The sequence below is a fragment of the Leptodactylus fuscus genome, chromosome 2, assembly GCF_031893055.1.
Source record: "Leptodactylus fuscus isolate aLepFus1 chromosome 2, aLepFus1.hap2, whole genome shotgun sequence".
In the NCBI taxonomy this organism is placed as follows: domain Eukaryota; kingdom Metazoa; phylum Chordata; class Amphibia; order Anura; family Leptodactylidae; genus Leptodactylus; species Leptodactylus fuscus.
Window position 1 is genome coordinate 240,371,215 of NC_134266.1, and position 26,377 is coordinate 240,397,591.

At 40.9% G+C, this 26,377-nt stretch overlaps 1 protein-coding gene across 2 annotated transcripts in view; it reads left to right on the forward strand.

Moving 5' to 3' along the window:
• The window catches only part of TRPC4 (transient receptor potential cation channel subfamily C member 4), a 158,901-nt gene that overhangs the window by 101,540 nt on the left and 30,984 nt on the right, over nucleotides 1-26,377 (forward strand). Inside the window, exons 3-4 of one of the 2 annotated variants that reach the window (XM_075265909.1) lie at nucleotides 15,770-16,288; nucleotides 23,032-23,362. In XM_075265909.1, the coding sequence (XP_075122010.1) occupies nucleotides 15,770-16,288; nucleotides 23,032-23,362 (850 nt within the window). Of the gene's footprint in view, nucleotides 1-15,769; nucleotides 16,289-23,031; nucleotides 23,363-26,377 lie in introns of those variants that run through there. The other variant, XM_075265910.1, reaches the window with a different exon arrangement.

Consider the following 26,377-nt stretch of genomic DNA (forward strand, 5'->3'; position numbering starts at 1 on the left):
AATTCTATTGTGTGGTACTCTGTGCAAAGCTGTGTACTAATCCTCTGGCATGTGGTACTGTGTGCTGAGGCACGTATCTACTCCTCTGGCATGTGGTACTGTCTGCAGAGGTGCATATCTAATCCTCTCCCATGTGGTATTTTGTGCAGTGGCTCATATCTAATCCTCCAGTGTGTGGTTCTGTGTGGAGAGGCGCATATCTAATACTCCAGCGTGTGGTACTGTGCAAAGACACACATATCTAATCCTCCAGCGTGTGGTACTGTGCGAAGACACTCATATCTAATCCTCTGGCGTGTTGTACTGTGTGCCGATGCATCTATATAATCCTCTAGTATGTGGTACTGTGTGAAGACACTCATATCTAATCCTCTGGCGTGTTGTACTGTGTGCCGATGCATCTATATAATCCTCTAGTATGTGGTACTGTGCGAAGACACTCATATCTAATCCTCTGGCATGTTGTACTGTGTGCCGATGCATCTATATAATCCTCCGGCATGTGGTACTGTACAGACGTGCATATCTAATCCTCTAGCATGTGATACTGTATGTTGAGCTGTGTAACTAATCCTCTGATGCATGTATTTCAGTTTGGATGTCTGTGTTGGATTGTGCATGTGGAGTGACCATGTATATTGTAGTTGGAATATGAGTGAAAAACTTGCAGGTTTATATTGCCTAATGAGGGGGTCATTGTTTTGGGAATGCTGTATCTCAGCAACGATACATCCTAGCAAGTTGAGGCCTCATCTTAAACCTTCCCGGACACTTGAAGTATTTGTGTGCCAAATTTGGTGAAGAAGATCGGTCCAGTCGTTTGGTCAAACATAAAGAAAAGACAGACAGACAGAAATTCATTTTTATAATATAGACAGATATATCAAAGGTTCTATAATCCACTCTTGGATTTAAATTAAAAAAACGCATCAAAATCTGCAACAAAAAAAGCAGTTTTTCTGTAACGTGGATGATTATGACACTAGTCATGAAGAAGAGGACCTATCCATTCTGGAAGGCTATCAGTCATGGGGGAGGGGGGGGGATTGAAGTCCCAAGCTGTCCATTACATAGGAAGCTATAGGCAGAAATGGCCTGACACATCCTATACTGGAAACAAATACTGGATATCTAAATGAAATGCAATAATTTCTATACTAAATATCGGAAATAAATGAACACAGAAACCATATGTATCAAAAAATGTAACAAATTTACTTTATCATGCCAAAATAAATTACATGATTAAAAACAAATAAAATGAATTGAGTGTGAAAAACTCATATGGGGTCTGACACATGACTTCTATTTAAGTCCTAGCACACGGTTTTTTTGGTTGTTTCCATGGCTTCCATAGAAATAAACAAAGAGAATCACGCACATATAAGCCCACTTCACTGCTCTTTCAGCCTGGATGGGGGGCCATTGAACGATATTTTAGAGATAGGCGCTGGTTCCAGATATAGGACTTGCATCTACAAGACTTTTGGCATAATACCCCATTGATGAAATTGCAGTCATCACCAGAATGTCAAGGGAAGCTTTATGTAACGGCAACCAGACAGTTTTCATTATTTAGCTGTGTGTGAATGGAAGCCGAAGGTTTGGAACTTTGGATCATTAAAAATAAAACGCCAAACTCTACAAACTTATAAAAAGAATCCGTATAGAATTCCAGACCTATAAAAAGTGAGTAGATAGGGACTCCTTAAGGATTGGCAGAATTTAAAGATTTACCTATTATAAGGCACCGAGCACAGATGTTCTAGTCTACAAGGAATCTGCCTTAGAGACCGGTTCACCGTAATTGGAAGCAAAAGACCTTCTTTTTTTTATAAAGAGACCTCCTGCAATAAAGCTGCTCATCGTAACCCTCTACATGCCTCCCGCTCTTTCCCTTTTCTACATGGTTTCATGACAGACTTGTGCAAACTTGCGCTATTAGTCATGGTTTTTTTTTTGTTTGTTTGTTTGTTTGTTTTTTAAAGCGGTTGTCCAGGATAAATCTATATATTAAACCCAAGCCCCCATGTCTCCCATCCAACATTTTTTTTTGCCAAATGTAGATTGTGAGCCCCACACAGAGCTCACAATGTACATTTTCCCCTATCAGCATGTCTTTTTTGGAATATGGGATGGAAATCCATGCAAACATGGGGAGAACATACAAACTCCTTGCAGATGATTTTTTGCCCTTGGTGGGATTTGAACACCAGGACTCCAGCGCTGCAAGGCTGCAGTGCTAACCACTGAGTCACCATGTGGCCCCTCCCATCCGACTTTCTAAATAACATTTATTAATAATTTTTCTCAGTTTTACTGTAATATATGTAGATCATGTGACCTACATTTATAACATTTTTGCCTTTTCCGCTGACGTTACACGGTGTCTATCTAATCAATAGCCACACCTTGGGACGTCAGTGGAAAGAAGCCTGTCCTGTGCACTTCAGCCACCGACGCATGTGCAATATGGTGGGAAGCCGGCACACATCACAAACAAGAGGTCCCGGCTGGTGATAATGCCCAGGTTTGTAGATGAAATTAAACAAGGTCAAGTGTAATGGGGATGAGTGGTGGGTCAAAGAGGAGGTGCATTTAGCTCTGTATAATATGGACTGTTCATGCGCAATCCATATTATACTGTACAGTGCCAATTTGGAGCATTATACTGTGAAGGGGCCCCTGCGGAGCATATTATATTGTGTGGCTCCAATATGGAGCACTATACTGTGCAGGAGCCACTGTGGAGCATGTTATACTGTGCAGAGGCCACTGTAGAGCATATAATACTGTGCGGTGGCTACTGCAGAGAATTATACTGTGCATGGGGCCACCGTGGAACATATTATGCTGTGCAGGGGCCACTGTGGAGCATATTATATGCAGTGCTTTGGCTGCAATAGAAACGTTACTGCAAAAACGCTGAAATTTACTTTACCTGCAAAGTAGATGAAATTCTGGCTAATCCCATCCACAGATTACAGAAAAAAAAGTCTGTAGTAGAAAATATGTGGTTTGAAAATCGCAGTGTGTCAAATATATCTGCGGAAACGCTGGAATTTTCCATATAGGTATAATAGAGGCAAAAAGTCCGCAGAGCAAAAGAACATGGCGTGCTTCCGCTGTGTTATTTTTTTTGCAGCATTTTTTTTTTTTGCTGTGTTTCGCTACATGAGGTCTTAGCTTTAAGACCTAACAAAGCTTTAATGCTAATAAAACTTCATCATTGTATAATTGAAATGCTCTACAACTTTCCAGTAGTTTATGTTCTAGTTCTTCACCATTTCTAGATATTAGTTTATGTCAGTGAATAAGAACAATGGCCAAGACTGACTAATAGTTAGACGGTGTAAACTTAGACAGGCACCGGATTTTTCACAGTGACTGATGCTGGATGATACATTTGGTGTATTTGGTGTATTTTTAGAAAGTCTAATCTAAATTTACAGTATACCATCTTTTAGTTGGCTTACTGTGAGACTGAATTTTACACTATTTTGATTCATCTTGGTACATTTTAAGCCATGTACTTTTTTATTAAAATCCACGCCCACAAGTCTATTATGTTGAAACATTTTAGCCCAAACTAGTTACGCAAAGATGGCTGTATCAGATGGGCTGGGGTTCGACACCCAGACCCCATTCCAATCAGCTGTTTTGGCCGCTGGAAGCCATATGTTATGTATATCACTGGAGACAGCTCTGCTTCTATTTAAGTGAACAGGAGCAGAGCTGCCTCCACCCATATTGCCAATATATGTCTTCCAGTGGCCAAAACAGCTGATCAGTGTGGGGGCTTGGGTTCGGATAATGACAGATCTGATATTGATAACCTATCCTGTATCAGTACATGTACATCCGTACATCAGTATCAACTACCTTCAGCTCCTAGCCAACCCCTTTAAGGCCACACACAAAAATGCTGTTGAATGTCCATAGTCACTATGGTTAAGGGGCTTATGCAGTTTGTGGATGGGATTTTTTTCATTCTGAGTTCAGGCTGTTGTGCTGAGAAAGCATTACCTAGACTACAACCATATCCACTTCTCTGATAAAAGCAGGACTGACTGCAGTATATACAAGTTTGCTGCCTCTAAGAGTAAACAGCAGTGATATTTTTACAAGACCGAGAAGATAAAACATAAAGGCGCCCATTGCTTTTCTATTAGCGATCCATCACTGTCACTTGCATTCCATTACACAATTGTTTTTTGATGAATTGTATCTCCCATGATGCCACTCCAAACCATTCCCCCATCTATTAAGTATCTATTTGCTGTGTGGTGTCTGAGATTTCCTTCTTTCTTCATACTGTAAGTCTGAAAACACATTGAATGAATAGGACTGAACTGCAAAACCAGGTACAGTCCATGGAGGTGTGATAGTACTTAATTGAAAAAAACCCTGTCCATTTTCCTGATCCTGGACATCCCTTTTAAAAAGCAGCCTCATTTGTGGAATAGATCAGGACAGCAGCATCCGGTAGTTTTTAGGCTGACAGAGCCGAGTGAACGGCCAAATGAGATGCAAAGAAGTCCCTTTGGAGCCAAATGAAATGAATGGGCTGCACTAATAACACGTTTCTCATCCAGCTCTTTTATACAGATGGGCTGAAAACATTTAGAAAAAAATGGACAAATTATCCAAAATACTCCCATTATGTAATTTTATTGTAATTAAAACCACATATTTAAATAAGGCTGATGTGAATACGGATTTATTGGTATAGATAGATGGATAGAACACTATAAGTGCTACACAGGGGCCAAGGGTTTCCTTCTATACCTGCCCACTGCACATCGGTGTAACAAAGAATATGGAAGGTAAGGTAATGGCCAGATTGAATTGAGGGTCCCACCATAGGCCACCATAATTTAAGGATTGACCATCACTTGTATAGAACATAGTCCCACACTTGCTAAGCAGCTAAAGAAAAAAGACACAGATAATGGTCTGCACCAAATTTGCAATCTTTCCTGTCTTTGAAACTGAAAAGTGATGGGTGGTGATAAAGCAAATTCCTTAAAAGTTTTGGATTTTGAAGTGTCCAAAATATTCACAATTATTCCCATACAAATTACTTAAAAATTGCTTAACTTTCCCTTTACAAATTAGATAAAAAAAGAGAGTCATTAGACCTCGGTAAGGAGCCCAGCAGGCTTCTCCATAATGGCTTGTAGGCAGCCCTCCGTAAAACAGCTTGAAAGAGGTTGGATACAGTCCTAGGAGACTTGAAATTGAATGTGATGGGACCTGATGTAATTTTTTTTCGAAATTTGCTCATCTTTAGTAACAGTATGTGTAGCCTGAAATGAATTTGGAAAAAAAAAAGCAGGAAATGTTGTAAATTCTGTGTAATGCCTTTTCTGGTCTCTGCGCCACCCTCCGCTCGTACACTGCGGCGCAGGAAGAATATCCAGTTTGGTTCTTTGCTTAGTGTTTTAGGTTGCATTGTGTGAACACTGCTCTATCTCTGTAATTGAATTTCCACCACACCCATCTCCTGCACCTTGTCTCCCTCTGTTCATCAAATGGTTAATTCTAGCCTTGCCCATGTGATTGACAGCCTGTCTTCCAATCAAGCCTAGGGCGGGTCTTGGGCTTTCTATATACAGGAGATTGGCCCTCACTGACTTGCTGTCTTTTGAGACTCTGTCCTTAGACCGTGTCCCTGCTAAACCCCTCTGTCTGCTACTATTGTACTGTATTACTGACCTCTGACCTCTAGCTTACCCTTTGGCTATTCTCTTGGATTACATTTCTGTACTGCGTTACTCGCCTGTTACTGGACCCTTGGCTAGCTGACCTCCCTTTGTTGTTATTTGTCACTTATATAGGGTTAATCAATCAATTGCCGCCTATTGCTTAGGATAGGACCGGCAAGCAGGAAGGGACAGCGGGGGGTTTCAGCTTAGGGCTCACTGTCTATTGTGCCCTCCCCTCAGGGTTCAGCAGCAGCTACTGAGGAATTGCTCCTATAGAAATTCCCTTACATTCTGGTAGAAATATTTGATTTTCTAAGTCCCAAATGCATCCATTTTGTGTGTACCTTTTTAATAAATTTGGCTCAGTTCAAGAAGGGGGTGCTATTTTTCACTAAAGAGACACAGTGATGCAGACTTATTTTTCACACAATGCTTCATGAATAAAATAGCCTGAAAAATAAGTCTATGTCAAAGCAATGAGAAACTATATGGTCTCCCTTCCCAAACTGCAGCTAACGCGTTTCATCCAGTCTTTCGGTAACCCTGATGAAGGGCGAGCAACCAGAAAGAACTCCATCTACAATATGGCTGGTATAGTATTTGCTAATCTGAATACATTAATTCTGACTTTCCCCTAAATATGGTGTAAGATATATCCATCTTAGTAGATGTGGACTATAGAATATACAATATTTAGTTTCCCAGGAATCACTGTCTGTATCTTTACATCGCATTCCGCGTCTCAAAGGATAGCTTGTAATACCAGTCAGTCACCTGTAATATTAGCCATGGCATGCTATGAAAATGGATTTATGTGGCTTTTCACATGGGTGCATCATACTATTACATACGCTATGATTCTAATGGGCTTTTACCTCTCTTATCCTTTAGATTCATGTGGCAAAGCTGAAATCTTTGCCTTTCTCCCTTTGTTGTTGCTCAGTATGGTTGTCATTCTAAGTACAGTATCCCCCTCCCACGGATACTTATTTTCTTGCCTGGAGCTATACCCCATAGCTGTACCAATTGCTGTCATTTCAAATTACACTGGCTTTTCTTCTCGCTCATCTGTGTCTTACCCTTTCAGGGCTTGGCGCAGCTTCAAATAACTACAAATTATTTGATGCTAGTTCTAGCAGCCGAAATGATTATATGTGCTCTTCACTGCGAGAGCCAAGGAAAATGTTAAGTTCTTGATCTCGGGTCCTCTGCACTATCAACATTGTATAATAACAGGCGTAAACGCCGGATGGTTATACCGGTAATTAAAAGGAATACACAGTCTGCCGAAAGACTAAAATCAATCAAGTCTGTATAATTGAATATGGAGTCATCTGATAAGAAAGCGCCAGATTTTAAAGTGTTCTTGATAAGTAAGCAAATCTCTCTGCGGATCAATGATTTGTTCCTTGTCTGCACAGAAATGGCAGAAAAGTGACAAATCCAATTTTTATCCTAATTTAATAAGCTGCTTATTTCTACCAGAAGTGCCTACGGTTCTGGATAGGTGAGTGCGTGTTTATTTTCTCAGATAGACAGCCAGCGTAGCAAGGTTATCCAGATTAGTTTATTGCAGAACAGAGTATATACAGGTGCTATTAAATTAATAGAGAACATACGGTACAGATGTGTCATTCATTACACTTCCTCAGAATAAGAATTTTTTTAAAAAAATCCATTTTTTTCCTTTATTTAAAGTGATCATCTGGCGTCATTCATATCAGGTTGCCTTGAGAAAAAAGGAAATGTAAGGGGGGATATACAGTATACTGTACACTGTTTACCAATAAGTATTTGGACACCTATGCAAATGAAATATCTGCGGTCGTGATGTACGTCACGCTTTCCATGATGTACATCATGACCTACAAAGCAAAAAAGAAGAGAGGCACCGAGCCGACCTTGGTGTAGTATTTTTTGAATCAAAAAGTCAGGGTAAGCAGAAAGAAATGGTCTCTCACCTGGTGGGGTTGTGTGAGACGCAACCACCTCTATAGTGTATCTTAGGAATGGATGGCACAGGTAAACCTGGGCAGCATCTGGATATACGCCTGGGAGACGTCAAGGCAACGATATTGGGGGTGGATCTTCTCACTCGAGGGGAGAACAGAAGAACCGCGCTCGCCCAGGTAAATCAACAAACTTTATTAGCACAGTGCTAATAAAGTTTGTTGATTTACCCGGGCGAGCGCGGTTCTTCTGTTCTCCCCTCAAGTGAGAAGGTCCACCCCCAATATCGGTACATTATGACCTGATTTAAATAAGAAACAGCATTGGCATTAGTCGCATGCAAGATGCCATGAAGTGCAGAGTTGTCTGATTTCGAGAAAGGGGTAATTGTTGGGTACCACAGAAATGGTCGATCCTTAAGGGACATAGCAAGTGAACTGAATTACTCAAAATACACAGTGGCTTATGTAATTACGAAGTGGAAGGTGAACGGTGATTGTTGGAATGTGCCCCGAGTCGGCAGACCCCCGAAACTGGGAGATAAAGACCAATGAATGCTGGCCAGAGAAACCGCACCCAACCGATGGCTCATATATACCAGGAGATTCACCAGGTATCCGGGAGTATTATGTACCAATCCCATCCGTAAGGAAGCATCTGCTGGGTTCTACCAACTATTGTATATGGAGAAATGTTTTTTTTCTATTCTACCACAGGGGTCCATATACTTATTGGTAGACAGAGTATCTGTAAATTTCTTGATGCAGTTTCCATTCTACCAGTAAACGCAGAAATTTATGAATAATAATTAGAGATGAGCGAACACTGTTCGGATCAGCTGATCCGAACAGCACGCACCCATAGAAATGAATGGAAGCACCTGTGACACCAGCCGGCCGCCGGCAAAGTCAGCGTCACAGGTGCTTCCATTCATTTCTATGGGTGCGTGCTGTTCGGATCGGCTGATCCAAACAGTGTTCGCTCATCTCTAATAATAATGCAAAGAGAAAGTGGGTACAATGTTGTCTGGACCACCTACTATGCAGGGAGCTTCTCTAGGTCGCCATTTCATAAGGACTTTCATCACCAGTTGCAGTTCTTTGCATCTTTTATAGGGGTTGTCCATTTTCAGACCAATATTGAGAAACCAATGTTATGGGTTGTACAATAAAACATTGTACAATACACTTCCTGTATCAATTCTTCACGATTTTTGAGATCTCTGCTTTCGAGATCTATCATTCATTCTGCTTATTCCTAGTGGGTAAAGACTAGTCCATAGTCGTGTAATATGCAATCCCAGCTCATTACCAGGCAGATGTCTAATTACTGTGTCATTACTATAACGAGCTGTGCATCTATGTGTTCAGCACATGACCATGGAGCGTATATCGCATTGGTCTGTTAGTAGTTGATGCTACATTGATTTGGTGCACTCAGCGTGTTTTTCTCTGTCTCCCACCATTCCTGAGCAAGTTTTGGTGCTTGTAGGTTAATGAGGTTTTTCCAATGCCACGTGGGTGGTCTTAGGCATGATTCTGAGCTTTCTAGAACAGTCTGCCTCTGATTGGGCAGTGTTAAAAAAAACCTCTGACTCACACCCCTTGCCTTTCCCTGGTGAGACACCCGCTTGACGGTATAAACCTTATTAACATAACCAAAACTAATGGTATCAATTACTATGGAATGGTGGGGGCTAGAGAAGAAATTCCAAGTGTGCTAGAGTCAGTGAGAAGGAACCTATAAACCTGGGATGATATCTCAAACTGGTGACCTCTTTAAATGAATTTCATAGAGGAAGGTTTTATGATGAGCCTATTAAATGTTTTATTGTCATCATTTTTTAGATGATATCATGTTTTTATTTGACTAATGTTGCGGAAACATTTGTAATGGTTTATTGTATATTTTTTATACTATTATTTTCCCCTACGAGGATGTTATCTTGGCTGCCGTTTTCTTTTTAACACTGTAGGCAGCTGACATGCCGCTCACATGTACTCACTGATCTGCAGATACCACCTGCAGCCTCTTCTCCGTGACTCGCTTTCGTCTCTCCTACTGTAATTACTTAGACGTATTCTTTATTCCAATATCAGACAACATAATTGTAAATTTGGCTTTACACATTTTTTTCTGTATTATTTTGCCTTCTATGTTGAGTAATCCTAAAAATACAGCGGAGCAGATTTATTAACCAGGTTGTGCCTAAGGTTTGGCAATGCACCATATTTTGGTGCATTTTATTATAGTTTTGTGTCAAAAACAATAGATATGTTGTATAAGTACAGTATGGGCATCATAGAATGTGCCAATTTTTTGACAAGAGTCTACTATGCCCTAAATCTATCTTACAGTTTGCACCTCCATGGTCTATTCTACTGTAATTTCCTTAGCTTTAAGCTATCTTTATTTAGGTCTTAGAGTCCGTCAAGATGTGTGTGACAGGATATAAAATAAAACTGCTATCCAGGATCCAAGCTTTGATGTTAAAAGATCTCATTCCCGACTCTCACATCTATAGATCTTTGTAGACTTTGGAACATTATATCTCTACTGCCCTGCTGGGACCTTTCTCTTTTTATAATAATACAGACATAGACATACAGATGGGCCTTTGTCTACCTTTACTCTTGGTCCAGACATGTGTGACGCTGGATGAGCAGCTTTTCAAGATAATATTGTTTTGCATTTCTTCAGTCCCAACCATCCCAGCATCATTAGGACAGACCTAGATTTCAGATATTGTCCTTCTGTCCCAGGTGGATAGCGGCAGATTCCCCCCCCCCCACACACACACACAAATATACTCAAATAAGATATGTCACCCAGTAGAAAATGCTAAATAACTATCAATATTTGATTCTTGACATTTCCCATCCGTCCACCCATTCAGAAGATATGGACCCTGGAAGATGATATGCAAACTAGATCTGATTTTCCATGTGGGCATTAACCTTATGTTTCCTATGTGAAAGTAAAAGGTTCCCATCCGCATGGAGGATCAGAACTGGTTTACATATTATATTCCAGGGGTTGTATGTTTTGAATGGGTGGACATGTTAAAAAAACAACATTAAATTGTTCAGGGGAAAGGTACGAATCAAATGATGTATGTTATTAAGCATTGTCTACTTGGTGATAATGCCGTCATCTCACTATTTCACCATTTACCCCCTATTGCTGCTGCCAGATACTTGGATGGAGCCAGGTGTGATGTAATGGCGTCACTTTATCACGCCTGCTGATCCAAGCTGCTACAGAGACAGAAGAAGAGTGGACTCCGGGGGAAGAGGGTGTGGTATTACATTTTTTTTTTTTTTTTTCATTTTACTGTGGGGCCACAAAGGGACATTATAGTATGTGGAGCGCACAAGGGAGACCAGTATACTGTGTAGGGGCCACATGGGGAATCATTATACCATGTGAAGGCCAGAAAGGGAATTATTATACAGTGTGGAGGCCAAAAAGGAGGCTATTATCCTGTGTAGAAACCACAAGAGGAACATTATACAGAGTGTAGGCCAGAAGTGGAGTATTACAATAAATTGGGACCAAAAGGGGGACATTATACCATGTGAAGGCCAGAAATGGAACATTAAACATAATGGGGGCCAAAAGGGGGACACTATACTGTATGGGAGACACTAAATGGCTCTGTGGAGTGACAAGGACACATGATATTATGTGGGGATCACAAAAGGGCATTATAAAGGGGGCATATTACCTTATGTAGGCACTAAGGAGGCATTTTACCATGTAGGGGTCACTAAAGGGACATTTATACTAGGGCACAAGGGCGGTGGGTTGGATTCGGCAAGGTCAAAGGGGCATGGGCAGGGCTTAGAAGTATGGCTTATTATATGTTTTTATCACACTATCTGTCCTCTGAAAGTTGGGAGGTATGTGACATAACATTGTATTATGAAGTGATATGCTATATATGTATATATATGCCCACCCAGTGACCTATGATGTGCCGTCTTTTCATGTTGCAATATTGTAATGAATTGATTTAATAGAAAACCGAAGTCCTGAATCTAAGTAGACAAGTGTTATAAGTGGACACATCAGTACCAGAGCCCTCTTTCTGTCTCTGGCTACTTGGTTGCCATTCCTGAATGGAATAGACAAGAAGGGGTCTCACTGGGGACCTATATCAATGGCCTCATCCTGTGAACAACTTATAAGTTGGCATTATATATTTCTAGTAGTTAAATAATCATAATTCTGCTATTATTGGAGCCTAAAGCAATGGCAAAAAAGTCTAAAAACAACTTGTAAAATTTTCACTTTGGATAAATTTCACCATATGGCCTGGGTTAGATGTTTCAGTGTGGTATTGGACTTTGTTGCTCTGTTTCAGTAGGTCTTGCTCTGTCGAATGATAAATGTTACACAGCCGACATTTGATATTTAGGGGCCGGTGATATCTGGCCATTATGCCTCTGATAACAGCTCAGCTTCTATTTATATTTCTGTCTGAAAACCCGGCATTTCAAGCCTGTCAGAATGGCGATAGAAATGGCAGATAGGTGACTCCTGCTCCAGTCATTGCCGGTGTTACTGACCATGTAATCTCATATTGTCTGTATTATAAATTCCCTGCTGACTTATTTTCCATGTTTAGCTCAAATTATTCAACAAAATTGACTGAAGCAGCATAAAATATCTGTTACAATTTCAATAATTCTTTCCATGCTGAACTTTGTAGAAGTGACATCAGTGGCGTAACTACCATAGTAGCAGTGGTAGCAGCTGCCACAGGGCCCGACACCTTAGGGGGCCCGGGCCCCCTCACTAGTTAATATGCCAAAAAAATAAATAAACAATAAATTTTACTTTTTGAGACCTGAGGCTCAAAAAGTACAGTACATAATACTGTGCTACAGGGGCCACTATAAGGCATAATACTTTGTGCAGGGGCCACTATAGGGTATAATACTGTATACAGGAGCCATTATAGGGTTTAGTACTGTATACAGAAGACACTATAGGGTATAATACAGTGTACAGGGGCCACTATAGGGTATAATACTGTATATAGGAGCCACTATAAGGTTTAATACTGTATACAGAAGACACTATAGGGTATAATACTGTGTACAGGGGCCACTATAGGGTATAATACTGTATACAGGAGCCACTATAAGGTTTAATACTGTATACAGAAGACACTATAGGGTATAATACTGTGTACAGGGGCCACTATAGGGTATAATACTGTGTACAGGGGCCACTATGGGGCATAATAGTGCCTGCAGGAACACGGGGGAAAAGGGGCGGGCGTTGGGTCTTTGGAGGGGGGGCCCCATGTCAAAGGTTCGCCACGGGGCCCCACCTAGTTACGCCACTGAGTGACATATATTCCTTAGCTGCAGAATTGAGGATATTGACTGCACGGAACCAAAGTAGGTTTTAGATGTCATGATGACATTATTTGCTACCTCAGTAAGCTGTTTTGGGGTTATCCATTACTATTGCCCTACAGTGTTGCAAATTGAGCTTGTCTATCTTGCATTGATAGATGTGTATAGAACCGAGGTTGTAACAAAATTATACCCGGTTCTATTTGTATATGTACACATAATATGATAGAGCCCCACATATGCATGAATAGCCTTTAAAAAGGCCATTCAGTCACAGTAAAAGTTATATTAAACTATCCCCCCGTTTTAAAATAATAACCTAAAAAAAGAATGTGCTCTACTTACCGAATGTGCACGCTGGGCGGGCATTCAGGGTGTGTCTTCATCTTCTTCCACGCCTCTTCTTCCTCCGATGTCCTCTGGTCCCGTCCTCCTCCGGCGCTCGCTCGTGGACACTGATAAGAAAAAATAGCCTGGGTGCATGCGCAGCAGCCGTAGTAGAAGCCGCATGCTACTGCGCATGCGCCCAAGCTATTTTTTTTTTATCAGTGTCCGCGAGCGCCGGAGGACATCGGAGGAAGAAGAGGCATGGATGAAGATGAAGACACACCCTGAATGCCCGCCCAGCGTGCACGTTCGGTAAGTAGAGCACATTCTTTTTTAGGTTATTATTTTAAAACGGGGGGGGGGGGGGGGGTGCGGTGCCTGAATAGCCTTTTTAAAGGCTATTCACGCATATGTGGGGCTCTATCAGCATGATTTTGCTGATAGAGCCCCTTTAAGCAAATGAGACAGTTGGTGCACTGGAGGCGGGCCTTCACTGCTTTGGCTGCTCAAGTAGAATGGGTGATTTCATAGCAGTGGGAGGATCAACTTTGACTGGGTGGTACAGGCCGGAGATGGTAGAGGTGTGAGCAACAAGAGTGGTGCTCCCAGGGCTGAAGGCCCGCCCCCAGTGCACCAACTGTGTCATTTTCATAAAACTTCAAAATTATTTGAAGTTTAAATAATAAATAAAATTATAATAAATAAAAAGAGAAGTTTGGGTTAGAAAAATATGTTTCCTATATGTTCTATTAAGAATGTCTGATAAAACTAATGGGGTAGGGAATTTTTCTACCGTATTACCTATAGTGAAGATTGGCTATAAGAGAATCTCTCACTCCAAAGCATCTGGTATGCTACATTACCCATTGTGTAATGCTTAATTTCTCCTTTGGTGGCACTGCAGGGGAATTGAGCACTGCTGCTTTCCCTCGCACATCAGAAATTGCAGATGATCGCTGAAGTCTCCTGTTGGGTGACCCGTCTAATATAAAAGACTGTTCAAAGCAGGCAATTCATTGTCGTATTTTCTGCATCTCATGTGAGCTCTGATGATTGCTCTTTATAAAACGGCAAGAGAATAAAAGTTCCCCTTCTATAGCCAAGTGACCCTCTGATTCCCATATTGTTCCCTCATAATGCATCCATTATCAAGCCAACTATTCCAAAAATTCACTACATTTTTTTTATGACAATTTGCCATAAAGTCAAGTAAATTGCTGGTATATATCCTTTAAATCTTTGAGTATAAGCCGAGTTTTTCAGCACAGCTTTTGTGCTGAAAAAGCCCCTCTCGGCTTTTTGTTTTTTCAGTGGTGGTGGGGGGATTCTATGACCAGCCGCAATAGTAATGTATAGAATCTCCCATAAAATAGTGAAAAAAAAGGAAGCTTTCAAAAAATATAATAAAAAAATAAAATAAATAAAAGTTGTAAATCCCTCCTTTCCCTAGAATACATATAAAAGTAGAAAATGACTGTGATACACATACACATTAGGTATCCCTGTGTCTCACAGTGCCCGGTCTACTGAATATAGGATCTGCAGTGCTCCTGTTCCATCAGGCAGGGGTTAATAGGAGCACTGCAGATACCCTATATACAGCCAGACTGAATTCCAAGTGGGGGAAAAAAAACAAGTCCTCAAGCTCAGGAAAGGGGCAGACAAACAGCCAAAACACCCCCTCCCCTTTCCCATCACCCCTTTCTATTGCACCCAAAAACTCCGACCATTTTAATTTTTGAAATTTTCCAGTAGCTGCTGCATTTCCCCCCCCCTCGGCTTATACTCGAGTCAATAAGTTTTCCCAGTTTTTTGTGGTAAAATTAGGGGCCTCGGCTTATATTCGGGTCGGCTTATACTCGAGTATATACGGTGTGTATATATATATATATATATATATATATATATATATAGTATATACATATATTCCAAAGGAATTTTGCACTAATGAATATATATAATTAACAATATATACATATACAGGGTCGTGCCAAAATTTTAGACATATGTGAAAATACGCTTTCAAAAATAGAAGTGTCGCTATGTTATTATGGTTGGGATTAATATGTCTCTTTTTTTCCTTCACTTCCTTTTGTTAGGCCGGTTCAAATCTGCGTTCGGTATTCTATTTGGAGAGTCTGCTTGTGATCCCCCCAAACGGAATACTAAACGCATTAAAAAGCGGTTAGCAGAGAAGCCACACGGAACCCATAGACTATAATGAGGTCTGTGTGTTTTCCACTCGCTGTCCAGACGAGTCATGCAGAGACTCAATTGTAAAAAAAAAGAAACCCTTAACTTTTCTATTTCTGAAACATTCTTATGTTCCATAATTTTCCCCTACCTGCCCAAAACTTTGGTACGGTACTCCATGGATGACAAAATTGATTAGAATTGTATTTTGTTCCCCTACAGGTTCCTCCGATTCTTTTGGATAAACAGTTCTCGGAATTCACTCCAGACATCACCCCTATCATTTTGGCAGCTCATACAAACAATTATGAAATAATAAAACATCTTGTCCAAAAAGGAGTCTCCGTCCCCCGGCCACACGAGGTTCGCTGTAATTGTGTAGAATGTGTTTCGGGATCTGATGTGGACAGTTTACGGCACTCTCGATCAAGACTTAACATCTACAGGGCATTGGCGAGCCCTTCTTTAATAGCGCTGTCTAGTGAAGATCCCTTCCTCACCGCCTTCCAGTTGAGCTGGGAGCTACAAGAATTAAGCAAAGTAGAAAATGAGTTTAAATCTGAATATGAGGAGCTATCCAAGCAATGTAAGCAGTTTGCTAAGGACCTGCTGGATCAGACAAGGAGCTCAAGAGAATTGGAAATTATTCTCAACTACAGGGATGATGGCGGCATACTGGAAGAGCAGAGTGGGAATGATCTTGCCCGATTAAAATTGGCAATTAAATATCATCAAAAAGAGGTAATAATAATAATCTGCAATATTTTTGTTTTATTTTAATCTAACTGGATAAGATATAATTTGCAAGGATGTGATTTTACTGTGATGATGTCACAGAAGTGGTTGCCCATATTTATTTGTTGTCTATGTTGATGGCTAGGGTTGAGCAATCGTGTTCGGAAAAGATCGGATTCCGATCGGCGATCGAGAAAATTTCACGATCGCGATCGGAATTCCGAACACAATCTTTTCAGGTGGGATCGAGATCGTTAGTATTTCCCACAATGCTTTGCTTAGCCTTCACACTGAGTATATAGTGTATACTCATTGTGAAGGCTCCGCTGCGGTTCCATAGGAATGAATGGAAGCAGCTGGCACACAGCATTAACCCCCTGTGTGCCGGCTGCCTCCATTCATTCTAATGGGAGACTAAAGTAACATCTCTAGTAGCTACTTACCTCCAGAGATGGCTGCTCTGGTCCTGGTGTTCTTCTTCGCCTCGCTGCCGCTCCACGCTGCTCTTCTCGTCTTGCTGCCCCACCTCCCAGGTTAGTGTTTAAAGAGCTAGGAAGGCGGGGCTTGTGGCTTAGGAGAGTGTGGGCAGGTACAGGGCGGGGAGATGTGGCGTCTCCCCTCCCAGTACCCGCCCACACCCTCCTAATCTGGGAGGCAGAGGGCAGCGAGGCGAGAAGAGCAGCGTGGAGCGGCAGCGAGGCGAAGAAGAATACTGGAGCAGCCATCTCTGCAGGTAAGTAGACACCACGGGGGACTAAGTAGCCAGAGGATTAAAAAAATCCTCTGGTTACTTAGTGATTCACTACACAGCGTGGATTCTAACAATTATAGCGTTCAATTGCTAGATTCCATGCTGTATAGTGAATAGGATTGCTTTTAACCCCTTAGCGACCCTTGACGTAACTGTACGTCATGGGTCGCATGGGGATGTATGGAGCGAGCTCACACGCTGAGCTCGCTCCATACACGGCAGATGCCGGCTGTATAATACAGCCAGGACCTGCCAATAACAGCAGCGGTCGGTGCCCGAGCCGATCGCTGCTGTTAACCCTTTACACACTGCGGTCAAACGTGACCGCAGTGTGTAAACGGCGCCGGCGGCATGGGCGCCGCCATGTTTCCCCGATCGCCGCCCTCCTGAACGTCACATGAGGGCGGTGATCGGTTGCTATGACAGCCGGAAGCCTATTGAAGGCTTCCAGGCTTGTCTCTGCCCGAGATCTATTAGACGATGCCAGAGGCATCGTCTAATAGAAGTGCTGCGATTTTCCTATTCACTGCAGTACTGTAGTATTGCAGTGAATAGTATGAGCGATCAGACCCCCTAGGTTTCAAGGTACCTAAGGGGTCTGATCATAAATGTAACAGAAGAAAAAAAAAAGTTTTTAAAAGTATTAAAAAAATTAAAAAAATATAAAAGTTCAAATCACCCCCCTTTCCCTAGATCAGCTATAAAAGTAATTAAAGAACATTAAACATAAACATATTAGGTATCCCTGCGCTCCAAAATGCCTGAACTATTAGAATATTAAAACATTTATCCCGTACTGTGAACGGCGTAGCAGCAAAAAAAATAAAAACAGCCAAAAAGCGTTTTTTTCAACACTTTGCCTCCTATAAAAAATTGAATAAAAAGTGATCAAACCATCAGATCTTTCCCCAAATGGTATCAATAGAAACGTCATCTTGTCCCGCATAAAAAGACACCACAACCAGCTCCATACATGGAAATATGAAAAAGTTACAGGTGTTAGAACATGATGACACAAATTTTTTTTTCTATTTTGCAAAGTTTATAATTTTTTTAAAAGTATCAAAAAATTTCAAATACTATATAAATTTGGTATCACCGCGTTCGTACTGACACGTAGAACACAGGTAACATGTCATTTGTACCAAACAGTGAACGCTGTAAAAATTAAACCCATAAGAAAATGGCGCAAATGCATTTTTTCTCCAATTGCGCCTCATTCTGAATTTTTTTCCAGCTTCCCAGTACATTGCACAGCATATTGAATGGTGCCATTACAAAGTACAATTTGTCCCGCAAACAATAAGCTATCATGTGACTCTGTGAACTGAAAAATGAAAAAGTTATGGCTCTTGAAATGTGAGGAGGGAAAAACGAAAATGCGAAACCAAAAAATGGCCTGGTCCTTAAGGGGTTAAAATCCGATCTCCGATTAATAAAAAAATCCCATTGACTTGCATTGGGATCGGAATTAAGATCGAGATCGGGTTCGAATGAAAAATGATCGGAAATCGAATTTAAAAATCGATCCTGAAAAGTCAAGATCGGCTCAACCCTATTGATGACACAGTAGAGTTTGTCTTTATTCACAACTTAGGTAATGTTTTCCGTAATGTATATTTACCTTGGCTTTGTTTGGCTTTATCGTGATGGAGTCACAATATCTTCATTTACAAGTTTGTCGTATTGTGATGTCATAACAGTGGAATGTGTCCTTTGTAAGATGTAGCCTTGTGAAGGCAATTAAATAGTTAATAATTGTAATCAAGGTGTTGTATATACGGCTAGAAGGAAACCTATATCTACATAACAGTTCTACTTGCACTTAGCTTGATACCAGGGGATTATTGGAACCCTCCTTATTTCTACTTCTTGTCTTTTCTATAAGCAGACATATGACTCAGTATTCGGCAGTAAGACGCCATTTGTTTCTTTTAAACATTCTATAGATGTTGGTGATATAATCAATATGTAAACTCCCACTCACGCCTATTAATACAGAATACAAGGATTGTGTATCGCACTCGCTGAACTGTGTCCATATGCTTACTCCCGTGTGATTTAAAGACACACTACGCCTTGTTTCTTGTGTTTACACGGCTACATATTGTCATTCTCTTCCTTGAAGAAACATATTATGAAAGTGATAGTAAACCTCCAAGTTGTAACGTTATACACACATTCATGTATCAAGTCATTTAGTCAGTCTCTGTTCACACTAGTGGCACAGTTATCTCAGTATATAATGGACCCAAAACAGCCATATACACTGCTCAAAAAATAAAGAGAACACTCAAATAACACATAACATAAAGAGCCTTTTGGCTCGAAACGCGTTGTGCTAATAAAGATTGTGTTGGTCCCTGGGTGAGCGCGGTCTTCTTTCTCTGTACTAATGGAGGATGGTCTTTAACTCAAATAACACATCCTAGGTCTGAATGAATGAAATATTCTCATTGAATACTTTGTTCTGTACAAAATCACAAAAAATCATCAATGGAAATCAAATTTACTAATTAATGGAGGCCTGGATTTGGAGTCACCGCCAAATTAAACTGGAAAAACACACTACAGGCTCATCCAACTTTGATGTAATGTCCTTAAAACATGTCAGTATGTGGCTCAGTAGTGTGTGTGACCTCCACGTGCCTGTGAGACCTCCCTACAACACCTGGGCACACTCCTGATGAAGTTGCGGATGGTCTCCTGAGGGATCTCCTCCCAGACCTGGACTAAAGTATCTACCAACTCCTGGACAGTCTGTGGTGACATGCTGGAGGTGCTACCAGAAGACAGGCCAGTACACCAGGAGATGTGGAGGGGGCCGTAGGAGGGCAACAACCCAGCAGCAGGACCGCTACCTCCACCTTTGTGCAAGGAGGAACAGGAGGAGCACTGCCAGAGCCCTGTAAAACGACCTCTAGGATGTGTTATTTGAGTGTTCCCTTTATTTTTTTGAGTAGTGTAGATCTGTAGAGATACTAGTTAATCCTGGTGGACCCTATTACCCTGGAGCTTTGAGACGCTGAAAAGATTGTAGGGGTGATTTATCAGACTGGCATTTCTTACATTGGTCTTGGTTCAGAGCTTACGCCTAATTTATAAGGTAGCACTACTTGTCATAAGTTAGGTACATCCTCTATGGTTTGTATGTAGGAATCTATGCCAGCTCCATACAATATGTGATACATCAGTATACCACATAAGGATGACTAGAACAGTTTCTTGCCTACAATCATACATTGTAATGGTTTATGGTAGTGGCCCCACAGGCCCCCCTTAACTTAATAGGGTTTTATAAACTTCTTGGATCTCCTTTCTTGGCTGAGAGTATGTACATCTAAAGTTTATTGCCCCAACCTAGTGGTGAGCTTAAGTTAGAAGATTTAGGAGCAGTTCACATGGAGTAAACTGGCGCGCAATCTGGCACATATACGCGTGTCAGAGTTTGAGCGCTCAAAAAAGATCCCATTGATTTCAATGGGGATTACAATCGTATAACACGCGTTATTTTGCGCCCGCAAAAATTACGGCTGCCCCTTATACTACACAGTACACTATATTTACTCCTTGGCCTTTGTCTATACTTGTGCCTCCGCCTCAGGTTCCGGACCAAAAAACTACGTGTGAACTTACCCTTATGCCTCCCTAAGGAGAGCAGGTATGCATGGCATAGACCATCCATGTCCTTTTATAGAATCTGGGAAAGCAATATATTCAACCATGCCCCTAGTTTTTAGGAAAACCAAGCATTGATTGATAAAGGAACTACATTCTAAAAGGTGGTGCTAGAGGATGTGTACAAAGGAAAATTAAAAACACAGCCCATAACACATGTTTAAATTGCAGTGAAGGTAACCTTCTTACCAGTATCTGTATTTGTAAGTTATCCACTCTTTTCTGGTTGAAAATATCACAAATAAATGACTAAAACCGTGAACTACGCACCGTCTAGTAGACAGTCCAAGAGCTGCTGTGATGGCTCTTTGACTATGGTGAAAGCACCATAATCACATATGAGATATCTCACCTTGTTGCAGTTTTATGGCTTCTATTTTTTATTTTAGGGCATAAATTACTGTAATTGTATCAATGTACAATAATCAAAATGGATAGAAATACAAAAAATGCTGTGTTCTTGTAATATCTGGATACGCCAGATCATCTAAACTGACAGGGACTCTTTGTAGATGTTCTCTGTTCCAGTTCATTGACAGAGGTCACACGTAGAAGATCTAGTAGGGGATCAGAATAAGGTTTCACAAACAGATAATCCCATTAAGCAGCAAAAAAAAAAAAATGTTGCGGGAAAAACCACAGCGGCAACACATCACCGTTTTTCCCATTGCGGTTTTCACAGAAAGTCTGCAGGGTTTACTTTCTGCTTCCATTATACCTATAGGGAAACCACCGGCATTTCCGTAGGTATAATTGATATGCTGCGATATCCAAAACCACAACGGTTTTGGAAATCGCAGTGTATCCGCTGTGCGTATCTCCCCACAGTTTGGGGATGGGATTCACTAGAATCCCATCCACTATATAATGACTGTGAAACGCCGCAGATTTTCATTTTACACCATGTGGGTTCCCAGCCTCGAAAGGCCATTATACAATAGAAGAGGATGCAGTTCATTACCCCCTCCATCATAGCCACACAGCAAGATGATGGAGGATTTCTTTTGGCAGAGAAGGAAGGAGGTGGGCAGAAGCTGTCAGTATAGGCAGATATAGAAGTACTTTTATTTTTCATTTAGCTAATTATGGGTACATTAATTGGAAAAGACAGCTATGTAGAGCAGAAAGCGAGTCTGTGAACTTCGTATGTAAATTGAGAACAATAGCGCGGTACAGAGACTTTTAATAGATCCATATAATAAATGATGTAGGCTTCAAATTAGATTTGACATTGTCATATATAATTGCTGTTATCATGTGTCTATGACTCAATTTATAGGAAGAATTACTGAGCTGAATAATGTACTTATAATAAGGGAACACATGATTAACTGAAATTAAATAACTTTTGGGAGACGCGTTCTTCAATACACTAACTGGCAGGTGACACTGCAGAGTGATAGGAGTGTAAAGAGCTCCATATAATGAGAATAAACTGAGGCATTTTCATCACTTTGATGGCTCAGCCCCATATACTGTACAGTGGCCCACATTGTTATTGCAGCTAGTGCATGACCATTCCAGACGCTGTGGACCTGTGCTATATCTGACACTGTTATGTCTGCTGTAATCAGCTGATCAGCGAGGGTACTTAGATACAAATTGGTTCTGTATCTAAATAAGGTCATCAATATAAAAAGCCTAGAAAATCCCTATAACTTTACATACAGTATGGTGCAAAAGTTTTAGGCAGGTAAGGCTAAATACTGCACGGTAAGGCCCGATTCACAACTGCGTTCGGTATTCCATTTGGGGAGTCCACTTGGGGACCCCCCCGAGCGTAATACCAAACGCATTAAAAAGCGGTGAACAATGAAAACACACGGATTCTATAGACTATAATGAGTCATGCGGAGAGGAAAGTAGTTCTTGAAGTAGTTTTCTCTCCGCGTGACACTGCACAGAAAACACATGGACCCCATGTGTCGGGCAGCAGCAGACAAGGGGTGTGATTCTGAGCTCTGACACTGGCTGCCTCTGATTGGAGCTCTAAATGACACCCCCTGCCTGACACCGCCCTTTTGACCTTACAGAGGTTAAACAGCACATCAGGCACCAAAACTACCTGCGCTTGTTACTCAGGAATGGTGGGGGCTGGAGAAACAAATCCAACGTTGCTGAAATCAGTGAAGCAGTGACTATTAAGGTAAGTAGGAATTTTTTTATATTGGTCTTTAAAATAAAAATGACTCTGCAGAACAACCCCTTTTACATAACTGAGTTTAATGTATAGTCAGTGGTCTAGTGACATGTTCCCTTTAATAGCAGCCTCCTGACATTCACGTGGATAACTACTTTTATTTCTCTTTGTGTTTTTTAGTTTGTCGCTCAACCTAACTGTCAGCAGTTGCTCGCTTCCCGCTGGTATGATGAATTTCCAGGCTGGAGGAGACGGCATTGGGCAGTGAAGATGGTGACATGTGTAATAATTGGACTACTTTTCCCTGTCTTCTCTACGTGTTACTTGATAGCTCCCAAAAGCAACCTTGGACTTTTTATCAGGAAGCCATTCATCAAATTCATCTGCCATACTGCATCACATTTGACTTTCCTATTCCTCTTACTAAGTGCTTCACAAACTGGAGACAACACATTCGAGCCTGGCCCTAAACCGACCCAGATTGAATGGATGATATTACCGTGGGTTTTGGGTAAATGAATTACTAAATGCATGAAGCCTAAATCAATGTAACTAAATTAGGATTGTCTTGTGCAGAATACAGTACAGCAAGCAAAAAAATTTTATGGTGTAAGACGTAGCAATGTTGTATAGGGCTTTGGTATTTTGCGATTCTGTATGAAGTTGAATGACCGCTAGACTAAAACTTGCCAAACACCTCCGATATGTCTGTCAGCATAATATTAGACCTTCCCAAGACCCTGTATACATGGACACTCAGCTCAGCTGAGTATTTGCATGCCGTGACAATAACATACCTTACTAGGGAACTAAAGGAACAGAAAAGTTGAAATTCATAATCCCTGATATCTATGGGCAAGGAAACATTGGGAAACTCTCATACACTTTCGATGGTTGACGAGCCCACTAAAGTGTGATCTGAGGCAGACTGATGTCTGGATACAGTATTATTATACAAATATTATTTATACATTCAATGATATAATGATGTATACAATATATATATATATATATATATATATATATATATATATATATATACAGTACAGACCAAAAGTTTGGACACACTTTCTCATTCAAAGAGTTTTCTGTATTTTCATGACTATGAAAATTGTAGATTGACACTGAAGGCATCAAAACTATGAAGTAGCACATGTGGAATTATATACTTACCAAAAAAGTGTGAAACAACTGAAAATCTGTCTTATGTTCTCGGTTCTTCAAAGTAGCCTCCTTTTGCTTTGATTCCTGCTTTGCACACTCTTGGCATTCTCTTGATGAGCTTCAAGAGGTAGTCACCGGAAATGGTTTTCACTTCACAGGTGTGCCCTATCAGGTTTAATAAGTGGGATTTCTTGCCTTATAAAATGAGTTGGGACCATCTGTTGTATTATGCAGAAGTCAGGTGGATACACAGCTACAGAATAGACTGTTAGAATTTCTATTATGGCAAGAAAAAAGCAGCTAAGTAAAGAAAAACGAGTGGCCATCATTACTTTAAGAAATGAAGGTCAGTCAGTCCGAAAAATTGGGAAAACGTTGAAAGTGTTCCAAAGTGCAGTTGCAAAAACCATCAAGTGCTACAAAGAAACTGGCTCACACACTGGCTCACACGAGGACCGCCCCAGGAAAGGAAGACCAAGTCACCTCTGCTGCGGAGGATAAGTTCATCCGAGTCACCAGCCTCAGAAATCGCAGGTTAACAGCAGCTCAGATTAGAGACCAGGTCAATGCCACACAGAGTTCTAGCAGCAGACACATCTCTACAACAACTGCTAAGAGGAGACTTTGTGCAGCAGCCGGCCATCATGGTAAAATAACTGCTAGAAAACCACTGCTAAGGACAGGCAACAAGCAGAAGAGACTTGTGTGGGCTAAGGAACACAAGGAATGGACATTAGACCAGTGGAAATCTGTGCTTTGGTCTGATGAGTCAGAATTTGAGATCTTTGATTCTAACCACTGTGTCTTTGTGCGACGCAGAAAAGGTGAACGGATGGACTCTACATGCCTGGTTCCCACCATGAAGCATGGAGGAGGAGGAGGTGTAATGGTGTGGGGGGTGCTTTGCTGGTGACACTGTTGGGGATTTATTCAAAATTGAAGGCATACTGAACCAGCATGGCTGCCACAGCATCTTGCAGCGGCATGCTATTCCATCCGGTTTGCGTTTAGTTGGACCCTCATTTCTTTTTCAACAGGACAATGACCCCAAAAACCAGGCTGTGTAAGGGCTATTTGACCAAGAAGGAGAGTGATGGGGTGCTACACCAGATGACCTGGCCTCCACAGTCACCAGACCTGCACCCAATTGAGATGGTTTGGGGTGAGCTGGGCGGCAGAGTGAAGGCAAAAGGGCCAACAAGAGCTAAGCATCTCTGGGAACTCCTTCAAGACTGTTGGAAGACCATTTCTGGTGACTACCTCTTGAAGCTCATCAAGAGAATGCCAAGAGTGTGCAAAGCAGGAATCAAAGCAAAACGTGGCTACTTTGAAGAACTGAGAATATGAGACAGATTTTCAGTTGTTTCACAGTTTTTTGTTAAGTATATAATTCCACATGTGTTACTTCATAGTTTTGATGCCTTCAGTGTGAATCTACAATTTTTATAGTCATGAAAATACAGAAAACTCTTTGAATGAGAAGGTGTTTCCAAACTTTTGGTCTGTACTATATACTGTATATATATATATATATATATATATATATATATATATATATATATTAAAGGCTCTACATATTTGTTACATATTTGTTTTGATATTGCATATTATATTTCATATTTCAACAGCTGATGTGTCTGCATACATCTCTCTCTCTTGAAATGAATAGCATGCGACTACCACGTGGCATTATTAATATAGGAGACCTTCTGTTGTTATTGAAACAACATGTTCTAGCCAGAATTTATAGAATTGGCAAAAGAGACCTACCAGAATTGTTACATAAAAAGCTGATATTTTGCTTACTTATATAGCGCCATCATATTCCGCAGCGCTTTACAGACATTGTCAATCACTGTCCCATATAGGGCTCACAATCTACATTCCCTATCAGTATGTCTTTGGAGTGTGGGATTAAACCAGAGGAAATCCACACAAACATGCAATATGGGAGAACATACAAACTCCTTACAGATGTTGTCCTTGGCAGGATTCCAACCCAGGACTCTAGTGCTAACCACTGAGCCACTGTGCCGCCCAAAATAAGTTTACTAGCTTACGTTTTTATCAAAGGGTAAAAAAACAAAAAAATTGTCCAATGTTTGCAAGAACACTTCTTTGCACATTGATACAGATTAAGGCTAAGGCCCCACGTAGCGGTCCACAGTGAAAAAGAGCTCTGAGAAAACAAAACCATAGTAGAAGTGCATCATGGTTTTCTTCCTGCAGTGCTTTTCACTAGAGATGAGCGAACAGTAAAATATTCGATATTCGTTATTTGTTTCGAATAGCCGCTCAATATTCGAACAAATATCGAACCCTATTATAGTCTATGGGGAAAAATGCTTCGTTTCAGGGGAAC